General features: G+C 43.2%; 1 protein-coding gene across 4 annotated transcripts in view; it reads right to left on the bottom strand.

Moving 5' to 3' along the window:
* Positions 1-667: 667 nt before the first annotated feature.
* Positions 668-15,240, bottom strand: part of HEMGN (hemogen) — a 143,755-nt gene continuing 129,182 nt past the window's right edge. For all 4 annotated transcript variants that reach the window (XM_073549717.1, XM_073549716.1, XM_073549715.1 and 1 more), the window contains 2 exons: positions 4,416-4,780; positions 668-1,070 (listed from right to left, as the gene is read on the bottom strand). In XM_073549717.1, coding sequence (XP_073405818.1) covers positions 955-1,070; positions 4,416-4,780 — 481 coding nt within the window. In that variant the 3' untranslated portion in view covers positions 668-954. The remainder of the gene's footprint in view (positions 1,071-4,415; positions 4,781-15,240) is intronic.

The following is a 15,240-nucleotide window of genomic DNA, read 5'->3' as shown; positions in this document are numbered from 1 at the left end:
CTACATATTCTATACCACAGTAGCATTGATGTCTTCAGGGTAGAAAATGGTAGCTGGTTCATCTCCTTACATACCTACGCTAAAAATTACAGACCTCTCCATTCTTTGTAGGTGGGAAAACTTGCAAAATCAGCAGTGTTTTAAATACTTAATTTCCCCACTGCATATGTGTCTTCTGAATGAACTGTTCTTGTTAAACCTTTGCGCCCAGAAAGGCTAATTTTGTTTTGAATCCCATGTAGTTTTATGAAGGCAATAAAATTGCACATTTGGACCAAACAGCATTTCCTGTGTGAACTCTACGTAATGCCTACCTGTGAGCATATAGTATAGTTTTATTAGTATCTGAGTCCATACAACTTTTTTGATCCTTTTTATTCCATTTTTTTTCATATAGGTGAAGTGACCAAAAATAGTGTTTATAATACTAACAGAAGTAGAGAGGACCAGATTCTATCTTACTACACATACCCACCTGCCTGTCCCCATAATCATGTGTGCAACTGACCTAAAACGGAACTTCATACAGACCACTAATTTGGAAATTAGGAAATTACTCTAGATTTTAGCTGTTGGCGATAAAAGAAACAATGCCAGAGTGGGGAAACTTCAAAATGTCTGTTACATATTTGAAATAAAGGAAAAAAAGAATGTACATAAAAGAAGCTTCTTAAGGTAATAAATGCAGCACTTTATTATTATTATTTTTTTTCTGGTTGTGCATCTCATTTCCTTAATGCTAAGTATCAAAATACCACATCTTACATTGAAGAAATAATGGAATATAATGAATGTTTCACAAACAGTAATCTATGTATTACAGCCACTGTAGGTGATGCTAGACTATGATTGTTGTACACATTAGACTTGATATATCATGTATTCAATGTCGAAGAAATATTTTATTCTAAATCATGTAACTTATGTAATACAGGAAATTGCATAACTGTAAAGTTAAAGCAGTGGTGTGTAGTACTGATGCTCATCTTGTTCTTGTTCAAAAGTAAAGGCAAGAACTTCAGGTGCTTCTATAGCTGGTGCAGAATCAGACATGGCTGCTTCTTCTTGATCTGCAAATAATAAACAAGATATGAATAGGTGTTAATAATTTATGAGAATGTGCATGATAAATTTAATTAAATTGCTAATATGAAAATGTGCGTCCTAAATTTCATTAAATCTGATATATATCTGAAGGATTTATTTGAGTAAGAATTAAAAAAAAATCATGAAACTCTTGGTGGTTACTCCATATGTCATTTTTCATGTTGTTCATAAAGTTTAAATAAATACCGTATTTTTCGGACTATAAGACGCACTTTTTTCCCCACCAAATCTTGGGGGAAAACGAGGGAGCGTCTTATAGTCGGAATATACTTACAAATACTGTGGCCTCGGTCCCAGTCCGATGCTGCAGGGCTATGCAACCTCCCTTCCCAGGCTGGTGCGGCGGTCGTTCTCTGTGGTATGGCGGTGGTGCTTTGTCGTGAAGCAGTGGGGCTCTGTGGTGCGGAGGAGCTCTGCCGGCATTTTGTGAAAGCCCGGAGGTCCCCATAGATCCATTGCTGCGATGCAGTGGCCTCCGGGAAAATGGCCGCCGGGGGAGGCGCATGCTCAGATTGAGATCTCGGCACCGAGATCTCGTTGCCGAGATCTGAATCTGAGCGTGCGCCGCCCCCAGTGGCCAGTTTCCCGGAGGCCACCACATCGCAGCAGATTGAGATTTCGGCAACCAAATCTCGTTGCCGAGATCTCAATCTGAGCATGCGCCGCCCCTGCGGCCATTTTCCCGGAGGCCACCGCATCGCAGCAATGGAACTGCGGCGGCCTCTGGGCTTTCACAAAATGCCGGCAGAGCCCCGCCGCACCACAGCTGAACCTGTCGCAAAATGCCGGCAGAGCTCCGCCGCACCACAGAGCACCACCACCGAACCTGTTGCAAAATGCCGACGGAGCCCCGCCGCACCACCGCCGAACCTGTTGCAAAATACCGGCTGAGCCCCCCACACCACAGAGCACCACCACCGCACCAGCCTGAGATGAGATTTCCCAGAGGCCACTGCACCAGCCTGGACCACCGAACAACCCCTTTGACCACTCCTCTACCTGTCCCAATCCCCCCTGGTAAGCTGAATTCGGACTGTAAGACGGACCCCCATTTGACACATTGTTTTATTTTCCCTATTTTCCTTCTGAAAATTTGGGGTGAGTCTTATGGTCTGGTGCGACTTATAGTCCGAAAAATACGGCATGTCATATTTTCATCAGTCAGCCCTATTCCCCATCTAAGCATGCAATTCCATCTTCCTGTGCTATATATACACATGTTAGGTCTGCTAATCACTTTCACTATTAAAAGCAGCATCTAAGTCAAGGGTGGGGAAACTTCTCTGCCGCGGTCCATTTGGATATTTATACCATCTTTTGGGGGCCGTACAAATCACGCTCTAACTCTGTTTGCAAAGTACATCCTCATGCTGGCACTGGTTCCATGATGTAATCTTTCATTGCACGCACCTTAGTGTCCAGGAATGAATGCTGCATGCACGTGCTCAAAGAGCAAGAAGAAATTGAAGGGCCATCCCAAGCACTGAGAATTTGCCCATGGGACGGATAAACTGTCATCGAGACCCTGAGCCTGAAATTCCCCACCCCTTATCTAAGCAGTTAACCTTCTGCGATTAGAGCCCATTCCATGTACCCCTGTCCATAATTTTTTCTCATATCCTTTTATGGTAATGTTAGGAGACCATTCATGATCATTTCCCATTATATATTTCTGTAATATATGAAGTGCCCTTTTGTTTACCGATGTGAAAAAAAATTGTAATCTCTTCTGAGCTTGAGCTATCTCCTGGTTCTCACAACACGTCTCTTCCTGATTTCTGTTAGCTGCAGGATTGTTATGAAGACCTTGCATATATTTTACTTACCATCCACATCAGTATTTACATTGTTGGTACACTTTAATGTAGATGGAGACACTGATGCCGAATTGAATCCACATGAGGTCACCATGACAAAATTAGGCCAAATGCAACCAATTAAATACCAAAGATTGAAATGAAATATAAATCTGTCAGCTTGGAAATGCTGTACAACGTATGAGCAGCATGTTCTAGAGAAGAAGTTAAGGGGGTTTTCCCACGAATAAAGTACATTTTAATTAATAGATCTTGGAATAATAATAAGTTCCTCAATTGGACGTGTTAAAAAAAAATGTTCCTGTGCTGAGATAATCTTATAAATGTGCCTCTGCTGTGTATCTTGTAATGGCTGTGTCGGACCGTGCAGGAACATGGTTCGAATGTACCACAGCTCCTGGGCAGGGGAGGATACAAAAGTAAGGATACCCACATACAGCAACTGATTCTTTTTGTGAGGCAAAACATTTCTCTGCTTGTTTTTAAGCAATGTTTTATCTCCATGAAAGTATCAGCTGTGATCCCGTGCTGTAATGTCTGTATACTTTCTTGAACTTATTCATTGAAATTTCTATTAATTTCAGATTTAACAGTCAAGAGGGTGGTTTCAATCAGTGACTGACAGCTTTCCTTGTATAAGTAGGTATAAAGAGTTAACTGTCATTGATTTGCCTTGCCCCATTAATTGCTAACGTTAGAGTGTGTAGGGATTTCAATTAAATTCCAAGTTATACCTAATCTTTTCCCATAAACTATATATTTATCTACTCAATCCCTCCTGTTGTGACAAGTTTCCTTTAATGATAGTCTGTAGCTACCATGAATGGCATGCAATGTGAAGAGAGCTTTTCACGAATTAAACTTCCATGTTAATTTTATATCTTATAGGAGCCGAATCAGTGTGATTCTAGACTCTGAAAGTGCAGCAGAATCAAAAGTGTTGAGTATGGAGCACAGAGACCTCCCAATCAGAATTTATCTCTAAAAAATCCAAAAAGGTTGCCTTAACTGGACAAGCTCTCCAAAGACATAAGTTGGGTCACTCTAAAGGGCCTGTCACACTAAGCGATATCGCTAGCAATATCTCTATAACGTCAGTGGTTTTTGTGACGTTATAGCGATATTGCTAGCGTTATCGCTATGTCTGATACTTACCTCCGACCGCTCCCCCGCTGGTTATCGCTGATCGCGTGAGAACGTCCTGGACCGTTTCTCGTCATCAGCTTCCTGTGGCGCTTCCTGCTGTGGAGATGAGCGACGCGTGGAGGCGGGCGGGAGGACGTCAGGATCGCCTCGTCTGACAGGTAAGTAGCGACCCCTGACCCCTGCAATGTCGCTGGTGAGATCTGCCTGTGTGGCAGCTCACTAGCGACCACTTAGCGATGCACCAGCGATCCTGACCGCGTCATATCGCTGGTCGGGATCGCTGGTGCATTGCTAAGTGTGACAGCACCTTAAGGCTCGATTATCTGCTGACAATGAAATCATTACCTTTAAGCAAAGTGGAAGTCTCATGTGATAAATGTCCATCAGCATCTTCATGTATGAGAAGCGTCACATCAGCAGTATCACCTTCAGGCACAGATGGCACTGAATCTTCATGGTGTACCAGAGGTTCTTGTTCGTGCACGTGTTCAGTGTGCTCATGTGGTACATCAGACAGTAACTCAAATTTATTTTCTGCCTCTGGTTCATAGTAATGCTCTTCTTGACTTGGATCATGTCGGAGTTCATGGACTGGTTCTTGTTCTGGTTCAGCTTGAGGTTGTGGTTCTGGCTCAGGTTCCTTGACTTCCTTTCTTCTTCCACGACCAGTTTCTTTGGTTTTCCTCTGACGTTTGCTGATAGCCTGCTCTCTGATAATTGGAAATTATTTCTAAAATATGTCTTTTGTTTTTAAACCCATTTGCAAGAAAATCTCAAAAAACTATAATGAAACAAATGTTATAGTTATTACCAGAGATGAGTGAACTTATTCACGTGGAATTGAATTTCAATATTCTAAATATACTAAATGAGTACATTCTAAATGTACTCATTTGCCAAAATGTGAATTTTTTGTAAATCGCTTCTGTGTGGATTCAGCAAAATAGCAGCTGCTGGCTATCATTTTTCTAAACCGTAAAGACCTATCAAAAGGTTAAAAAATATATATACTGTATATTATACTCCCCATGCAGCTCACCTCTCCAGCCCTGGGATAACGAACTATACACTGGAATCTAACAATATTACCCAATATACTGTACAACACAGACGAAAATACTATGCAGGCCCAAGGAGTTCAGTATATTCTGCAGAGGTTCATCTTAAGATCGATTCCCCTAACAGCAGGACTGTACTATTTATATGGGTATTTAATAAATCTGTCATCACAAATGCCATGTCAATGTAGCTGTACAGGGAACAGAGTACACAAAACATAGGGTGATACTCTAATGAAGGACACTGTAAAGCAATAGGTTGTGCTAACCGGAGCGAGTTGTGAAAGACACAAACTAGAGAATAAACATACCAGCTGCTGCTGTCCTGTGGTTGGAGGATGAAATCATCCAGGATATTGGACTAGAATGGACTAAGCATGATGATGTGGGCTGTGCCACTGAAATAAGGATTCTTTGCCAATGCTTGAGTAAAGAATTTTATTCCACGGCGCATTTCGATCCCGGACCAGCATCTTCTTCAAATGAAATCAAATCATGCAGCACATGGTAAGTCAATGTGCATTAAAGGGAATCTGTCACCACTTTTTTCACATATCAAGTAAAAATATGATTGGATTCAGTGTCAACTATGCATTTTACCAGTGCTTTTCAGTCCCCTTGACTCCCCACCTTTGATCAATAAATACCTTTTATATTCCTCCCGTGATGTATGTAAATCTCCTCGGTCTGGTCCGATGGATGGGGCTTTTTCTTCCTCCCCCCTCCTGGTTTGCTGTACGCATTTATTTGGAGTAATTACATAGTAACATAGTAACATAGTTATCAAGGTTGAAGGAAGACTTTAAGTCCATCTAGTTCAACCCATATCCTATCCTAATGATGCGCCCCAGAGGCCGTGGGATACTCGGCACCGGGCCCGTTAACTTCAATGGGAAATGTCACAGTGGCAGTGACTCAGTCCGTGGCCTCAGGCGGTCATGTAAAAGGGGTAGAATTGAATGGGGATGAAGTCTATGAAGTGATTCGTGACGCCACCTGCGGTTTCTGGTTGGATTGACCAGCACTGCAGTGTTGCTTCTCTGGGACAGATGTTGGGTGCAGCTGAGATGTTGAAGCCCTCCACAGGTAGAGCTGTAGTCCCAGGGCGGAAGAGATGTGTTGTAGTGTGGGGAGGAAGATGTAGCATTGCTGGACGAGTGGCGCGGAAAGAATGCGGAGGACACAGTGCGTGTAGTTCAATGGGCTTTACTCACAGTTCTGCTCACGATACAGAGGCCCGCTTTGGTGCTGTGTCCTCCAGGTGAGGGGTCCAACCAACTTGCAGATAAGACAAAATGCACCTTTCCAACTTTCCCAGTCAGTGTATGCCTTTCCTGGTGTTTACCAAACAATTTGCTGCTTAAACTCCTTCCTTCCACTCCAGCACTTCACAGTTATCATTCTGGGCCAGCAGTTGCGAATCCTGTTCAGACAATGCCTCACTGTTTCTGTGATTCTATATAGCACCTTTCCAGTTGGACTAACTGTGGTAGGGGCGATGGTCCATAAAGCAACCATAGCTGTCGGCTTGCTAGTGGCACCCTGAAGAATGCGATCTAGGCTAGGGGCCGTTCCCTTTGTGTCCAGTTTCTCCCTTCACCTGACTTGGAGTCAGCGTGGATAAGGGACCCACTGGGAGTTCGCTCCAGTCGTGTCCCAGAAGACCCTTCTTTCCCTTGTGTTCCAATCCATCCAGCAGCCTCTAAGCAGTAGAGCTGCTGCAGACATGTCCTTCTGCTTTCCATGCCTCAGAAGGATCTGATCTTACTTTCTATCCTGCTCCAGCTCTAAGCTAAGCTTCGCCCACCTCCCAGCACTCTTTGTGTTCCAAGCAGGGAGCCATAAAGGGTGCTCTGCTACACTACTAGTGTGTGTGGGGTGTGGGTGTTGGAATCTGGTCGGTGCACTCACCTTACCTGGTTGTAGGATAGCACACCTCTGGGTGAGGTGCGGTACCTCTGTGGCGACTGGACCCTCAGGGGCGCCACACTAACCTGCCCTAGCATGTTGATCCAGAGGAAGGCAAAAAAACCCATGTGGCAAATAGTAAGCTTCACATTGGGGAAAAAAATTCCTTCCCGCCTCCACATATGGCAATCTGACTAGCTCCCTGGATCAACGCAATATCAAGGAAACTAGTCTATATAACCTGTAATATTATACTTTTCAAGAAAGGCATCCAGGCCCTTCTTTAATTTTAGTAGGGATTCACTCATTACAACATCATATGGCAGAGAGTTCCATAGTCTCACTGCTCTTACAGTAAAGAATCTGCTTCTGTGATTATGCTTAAACCTTCTTTCCTCCAGACGTAGAGGATGCTCCCTTGTCCCCATCACAGGTCTAAGAGTAAAAAGATCATTAGAAAGGTCTTTGTACTGTCCCCGCATATATTTATACATTGTAATAAGATCACCCCTAGCTTTCGATTTTCCAAACTAAATAACCCCAAGTGTAATAACCTGTCTTGGTATTGCAGACCCCCCAGTTCCCTAATAACCATGTTCGCTCTTCTCTGCACCCGCTCCATTTCAGCTATGTCTTTCTTATACACCAGAGACCAGAACTGTATTCTAAGTGTGGTCGCACTAGTGACTTATATAGAGGTAAAATTCTGTTCTCATCATGAGCATCTATGCCTTTTTTAATGCATCCCATTATTTTATTTGCCTTTGCAGCAGCTGCCTGACACTGGCCACTAAATGTGAGTTTGTCGTCCACTCATACAGCCAGGTCTTTTTCAGTGACAGTTTTGCCCAGTGTTTTACAATTATGCACATAATTATATATCTTGTTTGTTCTACCCAAGTGCATGACCTTACATTTATCCCCATTAAAGCTCATTTGCCATTTATCAGCCCAAGCTTCTAGTTTACATAAATCCTCCTGTAATATAAAATTGTCCTCCTCTGTATTGATTACCCTACAGAGTTTAGTGTCATCTGCAAATATTGAAATTCTACTCTCTATGCCCCCTACAAAGTCATTAATAAACCATAATAGTTTCATGAGAAAACACCCCATTTATATCAGTCAGAAATTGACATACAAATGTAACACTACAAAAATGGGTATTACTGTGGACATGATAGGACAATCACAAAAATAAATATAAAAAATATATGAAAAAGAACCACGAATAAAGTCCCACACTGCAATTTTTACAAAATTACAAAATGATTTTATTAGAATATACCAGGAATAAAAGAAAAAAGGTGGAGTAAGAGTCAATAATGACCATAAATAGCACATGGGCAGAAACTTGGGGTACACCACCGGTACATGGACATAGGGATACCACTAATTTTATCAATACATAATATAGAAGTTAAATATTCAACATTTATCCAATATTAGTATACAGCAACCAGTCATATTGTGCAAAGTAGAAGTACAAAAATGGCCATCACAGATGGTGGAACCAGCCACCAATAGGGATGAATACAAAAAACAGTAGTCACACCAAATAAGTTATTGCATAGTATTAATAAATATGTTAAAAAGAAGCTGGCCCAATACTGACCCCTGTGGTACAACACTGCTATCCGTGACCCAGTCCGAGTGTGCTCCATTAATAACTACCCTTTGTTTCCTATCCCTGAGCCAGCTCTTAACCCACTTACACATATTTTCCCCTATCCCCATTGTTCTCATTTTATGTATCAACCTTTTGTGTGGCACCGTATCAAAAGCTTTTGAAAAGTCCATGTACACCACGTCCACTGCATTCCCTTTGTCCAGTCTAGAACTTACCTAAAAGCTTATCAGATTAGTCTGACAGGAACGGTCCCTCGTAAACCCATGTTGATATTGGGTCATGAGGTTATTTTTCTTCAGATACTCCAGTATAGTACCTCTTAGAAAACCCTCCAGGATTTTACCCACAGTTGAGGTTAAGCTCACTGGCCTATAAGTTCCAAGTTCAGTTTTTGTCCCCTTTTTGAATATTGGCACCACATTTGCTATACGCCAGTCCTGTGGTACAGACCCTGTTATTATGGAATCTTTAAAGATTAAAAATAAAGGTCTATCAATGACTGTACTTAATTCCTGCAGTACTCTGGGGTGTATCCCATCCGGGCCCGGGGATTTGTCAATTTTAGTGATTTTTAGACGCCACCGTACTTCCTGCTGGGTTAAGCAGGTGACTTTTCATGGAGAATTTTTTTTATCACTGATCATGTTATCCGTCATGGGATTTTCTTGTGCAAATACTGTTGAAAAAAGTCATTTAGCATATTGGCTTTTTCCTCATCCTCATCCACCATTTCAACCAGACTATTTTTAAGGGGGACAACACTATCATTTTTTAGTTTCTTACTATTTATATGGTTAAAGAATATGTTGGGATTATTTTTACTTTCTCTGACAGAGTCTCTCTGTCTCAGTCGTTGCTGCCTTGATTTGCCTTTTACAGAATTTATTTAATTTTCTGTATTTATTTAATACCTCATCACTACCTACTTGCTTTAATTCTCTAAATGCTTTATTTTTATCTCTTATTGTACCCCTTACAGCTCTATTTAACCATAATGGTTTCCTCCTATTTCTAGCATGTTTATTCCCATACGGTATATATTGTGCACCAGTCCTACTCAGGATGCTAATAAACGTCTCCCATTTTATTTGTGCGTTTTTATGTCTCAGGATATCGTCCCAGTTAATTGCCCCAAGGTCATCTCTCATCCGTTGGAAATTTGCTTTCCTGAAGTTTAGTGTCCTTGTAACCTCTCTACTACACATCTTATTAAAGGATACATGAAAACTTATTAATTTGTGATCACTATTACCCAAGTGACCCTCAACTCTTACATTTGATATGCAGTCTGGCCTGTTGGTTAATATTAGGACTAGCAGTGCCCCCCCTCTTGTTGGGTCCTGAACCAGTTGTGAACAGTAATTGTCTCTCATTGTTGTCAAAAACCTATTACCTTTGCTGGAACTGCAGGTTTCGGTTCCCAAATGTATTTCAGGGTAGTTGAAGTCCCCCATAATAATGACTTCTCCTTGAGTCGCCGCTTCATCTATTTGCTTTTGAGGATATTCTCTGTTGCTTCCATTATTTTTGGAGACTTATAACAAACCCCTATCAGTAATTTATTATTTTTTCCCCTCCCCTTATCTCCACCCACAGGGACTCTACATTTTCATTAGATTCATATATATTATCACTGAGGATGGGTTTTAAGGATGATTTTACATATAAACACACGCCTCCCACTCGCTTATTTGTACGGTCATTTCTGAACAGGCTATAGCCCTGTAAATTAACAGCCCAGTCATGGCTCTCATCCAGCCATGTCTCAGATATCCCCAACATGTCATAATTATGTTCCAACAAAATTAATTCTAATTCCTCCATTTTGTTGGTGAGGCTTCTGGCATTAGTATACATGCACTTTATGTATCTCTCTGTACCTCTATTCTTTCTTAAATTATTAACTGTTCTAATCCCACCCCCCCATGCCAACCCCACCCTCAATTTCATTATTGTGCCCAGGTCTCTATGAGCACTGCCTTCCCCTCCTATAAAATGAATACCCTCCCCCCAGTCCCTAGTTTAAACACTCCTCCAACCTTCTAGCCATTTTCTCCCCCAGCACAGCTGCACCCTCCCCATTGAGGTGCAGCCCATCCCTAGCGTAGAACCTGTAGCCAACTGAGAAGTCGACCCAGTTCTCCAGGAACCCAAACCCCTCCTTCCTACACCAACTCTTGAGCCACTTATTAACCTCCCTAATCTCCCGTTGCCTCTCTGGCATGGCACGTGGTACAGGAAGTATTTCCAAAAATACCACCTTGGAGGTCCTTGCTTTAAGCTTGCAGCCTAATTCCCTGAAATCATCTTTAAGGACTTTCCACATACCTCTAACTTTGTCATTTGTGCCAATGTGCACCATGACCGCTCGGTCCTCACCAGCCCCTCCCAGTAATTTGTCAACCCGATCAGCGATATGTCGGACTCGAGCGCCAGGTAGGCAGCACACTGTTCGACGATCTCTGTCTTTGTGACAGATTGCCCTATCTGTTCCCCTAATAATTGAGTCCCCCACTACCAGCACCTGTCTGGCCTTCCCTGCTCTTCTATTTCCCCCTTGCTGGAGCAGACACTCCTCCGGCTTTCAGAGGACATGCCTTGCTGCAGCAGTGCTACCCCTGTACTGACACTCCCCTCATCTGCCAACTTAGCAAACTTATTGGGTTGTGTCAGATCAGGACTAGCCTCCCTGGCACTCTTCCCTCTACCCCACCTTCTAACTGTCACCCAGCTTGCTGCTTCACTGTCCTGCAGCTCCAACCTAGCATCCCCCTCATTTATCCCATTGAGCGTCTGCTCAGTGAGCAGAAGACTCCTTTCCATATTGTCTATGGATCTCAGTTTTGCCAGCTGCACATTTAGATCAAGTATCTGGGCTTCCAAATGCACAACGTGCTCACATCTCGCACAGCAGTATGCACCCTCGACCGGCTGGTCGAGGATTGCATACATGCGGCAAGATGAACACTGGATGGCATTGGCAATAGTTGAGCACATCCTATTGGGGATTGCACCAGACAGAAAAGATAAGTAAAAATAAATAAAAAGTATTAATAAAATATAACAGCAATTCAGAAATTCCTCCCTTGGAAACTCCCTGAATCCAAAGTCACTGAATCACAAGTCACACACTTACCACAGTTCGCACCTACGCTCAGGTCACACTCGCTCAGGCAGAAGATTTAGGCTGTGTGCACACGTATGCAGAAATTTCCTGAGAAAAACCGGACTCCTTCCCAGGAAATCTGCAATTTTTGTTTCAAGTTTTTTGCGCGTTTTTTGCACTTTTTTTGCGGCTTTTTCGCGTCTTTTTCCGGAGCATCCTAATACAATGAAATCCGCAGATTTTCTGCAAAATTAATGAACATGCTGCATTTTTTTTCGCAATGCATTTTTTTGCAGAAAAAACTCATCATGGGCACAAAAATTGCAGATTTCATTCTAATAATAGGATGCTTAATGTATGCATTTTTTAAGCGTTTTTGCAGGGGAAAAACACTAAAAAAAGCGAAAAAAACGTGAAAAATCCTGAACGTGTGAACACAGCCTTAAAGAGATTTTTTTTTTTCCTTCACCAGCAAACCACCCTGCTGCTCAGTGCACTTCCAAAAGAGCTTGAGCCCCAAAAAGCTGCCTCTTATAAACCCTTAATTATGAACCCCCACCCTTAAATAACCCCTTGTGAATATAGCGAAATGCAATATAGTTAACCCTTAAACACACAGATAGTAAAATAAGAGATTAACCCTGTAGAGAGAAAAAATAGGTTAAAAAAGCCCCCACAAATAGAACAGGTAGAAAAGCACTCAGCAACCATCAATTCATCAACTCACACCAATTCACACAGGTATTTGTTAAAGGTTTTCCAAATACCTCTTCACTGAATCACAAGTCACACACTTACCACAGTTTGTACTTGCGCTCAGGTCACACTCAGCTCGTTCACACTCGCTCAGACAGAAGATTTAAAGAGATTTTTTTTTCCCTTTTACCAGCAAACCACCCTGCTGCTCAATGCACTTCCAAAAGGAGTTGAGCCCCAACCAGCTGCCCCTTATAAACCTTAATTATGAACCCCCACCCTAAATTAACCCCTTGTGAATATAGCTACACCTCAAGAATTAAATGCAATATAGTTAACCCTTAAACACACAGATAGTAAAATAAGAGATTAACCCTGTAGAGAGAAAAAAATAGGTTAAAAAAGCCCCCCAAAATTGAACAGGTAGAAAAGCACTCAGCAACCCACAGTTCATTCAGCAACTCACACCAATTGACACAGGCATTTGTTAAAGGTTTTCCAAATACCTCTTCACTATGTGCGTTCATGTAGATTTAGCGCACGTGTGCATTCAAATGTTCTTGTGCGCAGTATGCTTTGCCCAACTATGGGCAAAGCATAAAATCATTATTGCGCATGCGCCGGCATACGCCATTATGTTCTATGGCCCGGAAGTATCGACTACTGCGGGAGTAAATTTGAATGCGCACGTGCACTAAATCTAAGTGAACGCAGGAATTACACCAAATAGAGCAAACCAGGAGGGGGGAGAGGAACAATAAGCCCCGCCCATCGGACCAGACTGAGGAGATTTACATACACCGTGGGAGGAATATAAAAGGTATAGTCAAGGGGTATGAAAAGTATTGGTAAAATGCATAGTTGACACTGAATCCAATTATATTTTTACTTGATATGCTAAAAAAGTGGTGACAGATTCTCTTTAAGAAGCCTAAAAAGGGCATCAAGGTTGACTGGAAACCCCAAGAAAAGAAGTTAAAAAAAATAATGTGATCTTTTAAACTACTTTATTGTTCCACACTCTCACCATCTGTCTTAACTTTATTGTTTTTATTTTTCCCTCACCTGGGTTCTCCATCCGGTTTTCCCAAAATTAATTCCTGTAATAATTTAATTCATTTTAGTTACCTTGTTCATTTGGTAATCTCCCCTTTTTCTCACATAGGACATTCCTTCCCTTCCTTTTGTATTGTCACTTGATTTTAGTTCCTAAGAATCTCTTCCATGCTATGAATTTCCTTCCCTGCCTCCCTTCTCTTCCCTCCTCCAGTTTAATCCCACTCCCTCCTTTTCAAATTCTTTTATGGGCATTTCAAGTCAACCTTTCCTGCTGTTTTAGGCTTAAAGGCCCTTTTACATTTAGCCATGCACCAGCGATCCGACCAGCGATACGACCCGGTCAGGATCACTGGTGCACCGCTAAATGATCGCTAGTGAGCTGTCACACAGGCAGACCTCACAACGATGCAGCAGCGACGCAGCGCACGATACTCACCTTTCACAAACAGCGATCCTGACGTCCTCCCGCCCGCCTCCACGCGTCGTTCGTCGTCACAGCAGGAAGCTGACGACGACAAATGGAGCCGGACATTCTCGCGCGATCAACGATGGACAGCGGGGGAGTCGGTTGGAGGTAAGTATCACACTTAGCGATATCGCTAGCGATATCGCTATAACGTCACAAAATCGGTGATGTTATAGCGATATCGCTATGTGTAAAACCCCCTTAAGGCACATGACTTAGGAAAGTCTGACTGACGGCTTCACTGTAATGACCCCTCCCAAAACCCACACTTACCCCTTCTTAACTTAAATAAGACACGACTGCGTGACATTGGATGTAAAAGGCCACAGCAGCCCCGTTTATTAACACCAAACAAGCAATAACATTTTATCCATAAACGTAGAAATATTCCATAAACATAACCACCAGCAAAAGGAGGGGGGGTAAATGAAGAGTCCATTGTACATGATTGCAACACCAGCTCCACCACGTGCCCTCAGCCGCACCACACCGGCTCGAGGACACCCAGCCGAGTGTTGCAAAACCCATTGTACATGATTGCAACACCAGCTCCACCACGTGCCCTCAGCCGCACCACACCGGCTCGAGGACACCCAGCCGAGTGTTGCCCAACCAATGTCCTGCTGGGACCCAGCCCAGCAGGGACCCACGTTAACATGCCCCGCTGTGACCGAGCACAGCAGGGTCCCACGTTAACATGTCCCGCTGTGACCCAGCACAGCTGGGACCCACCTTAACCAAGTATACCATTGCACCACCAGGGGTAACCCGCTCCTGCACTGGGTTCACCCCCCCCTCTTTGTGCAATCCACCGACTTCAAATACCCCCTCCTTTCCGCCGACTGCTGCGACAACGTCAAACCTCTTCTTCTCTTCACCATGTCGATCTCCAGAAGATCCTAAAATTAGGGCGGGAGGGCGGGACGATTCCGGACGTCTGCAAGGTAAGGAATGACCATCCCCCCACAGTTCTGCCCTATATATCCATCCAACTACTGACCACTCCCTCCAACTCACATTGCACAATAAGCCCCATAGCTCCAACCCACACCTTCCCCACAAGCACAAAGCACTACTGACCACTCCCTGCCAACTCACATTGCACCATAAGCCCCATAGCTCCAACCCACACCTTCCCCACAAACACAAAAGCACTACACCTTACCCTTCACTAACCCTCAGGCCTAGCATCCCTCCTTAGTCATGTGCGCCCTCCCTGTAGCCCCTTTGGGGCAGGCGTCCGGGCT

This window comes from Dendrobates tinctorius, unplaced genomic scaffold (genome assembly GCF_039654945.1).
Source record: "Dendrobates tinctorius isolate UK_male_01 unplaced genomic scaffold, ASM3965494v1 ptg000160l, whole genome shotgun sequence".
NCBI lineage: Eukaryota > Metazoa > Chordata > Amphibia > Anura > Dendrobatidae > Dendrobates > Dendrobates tinctorius.
This window is presented reverse-complemented; position numbering and strand designations above follow the sequence as displayed.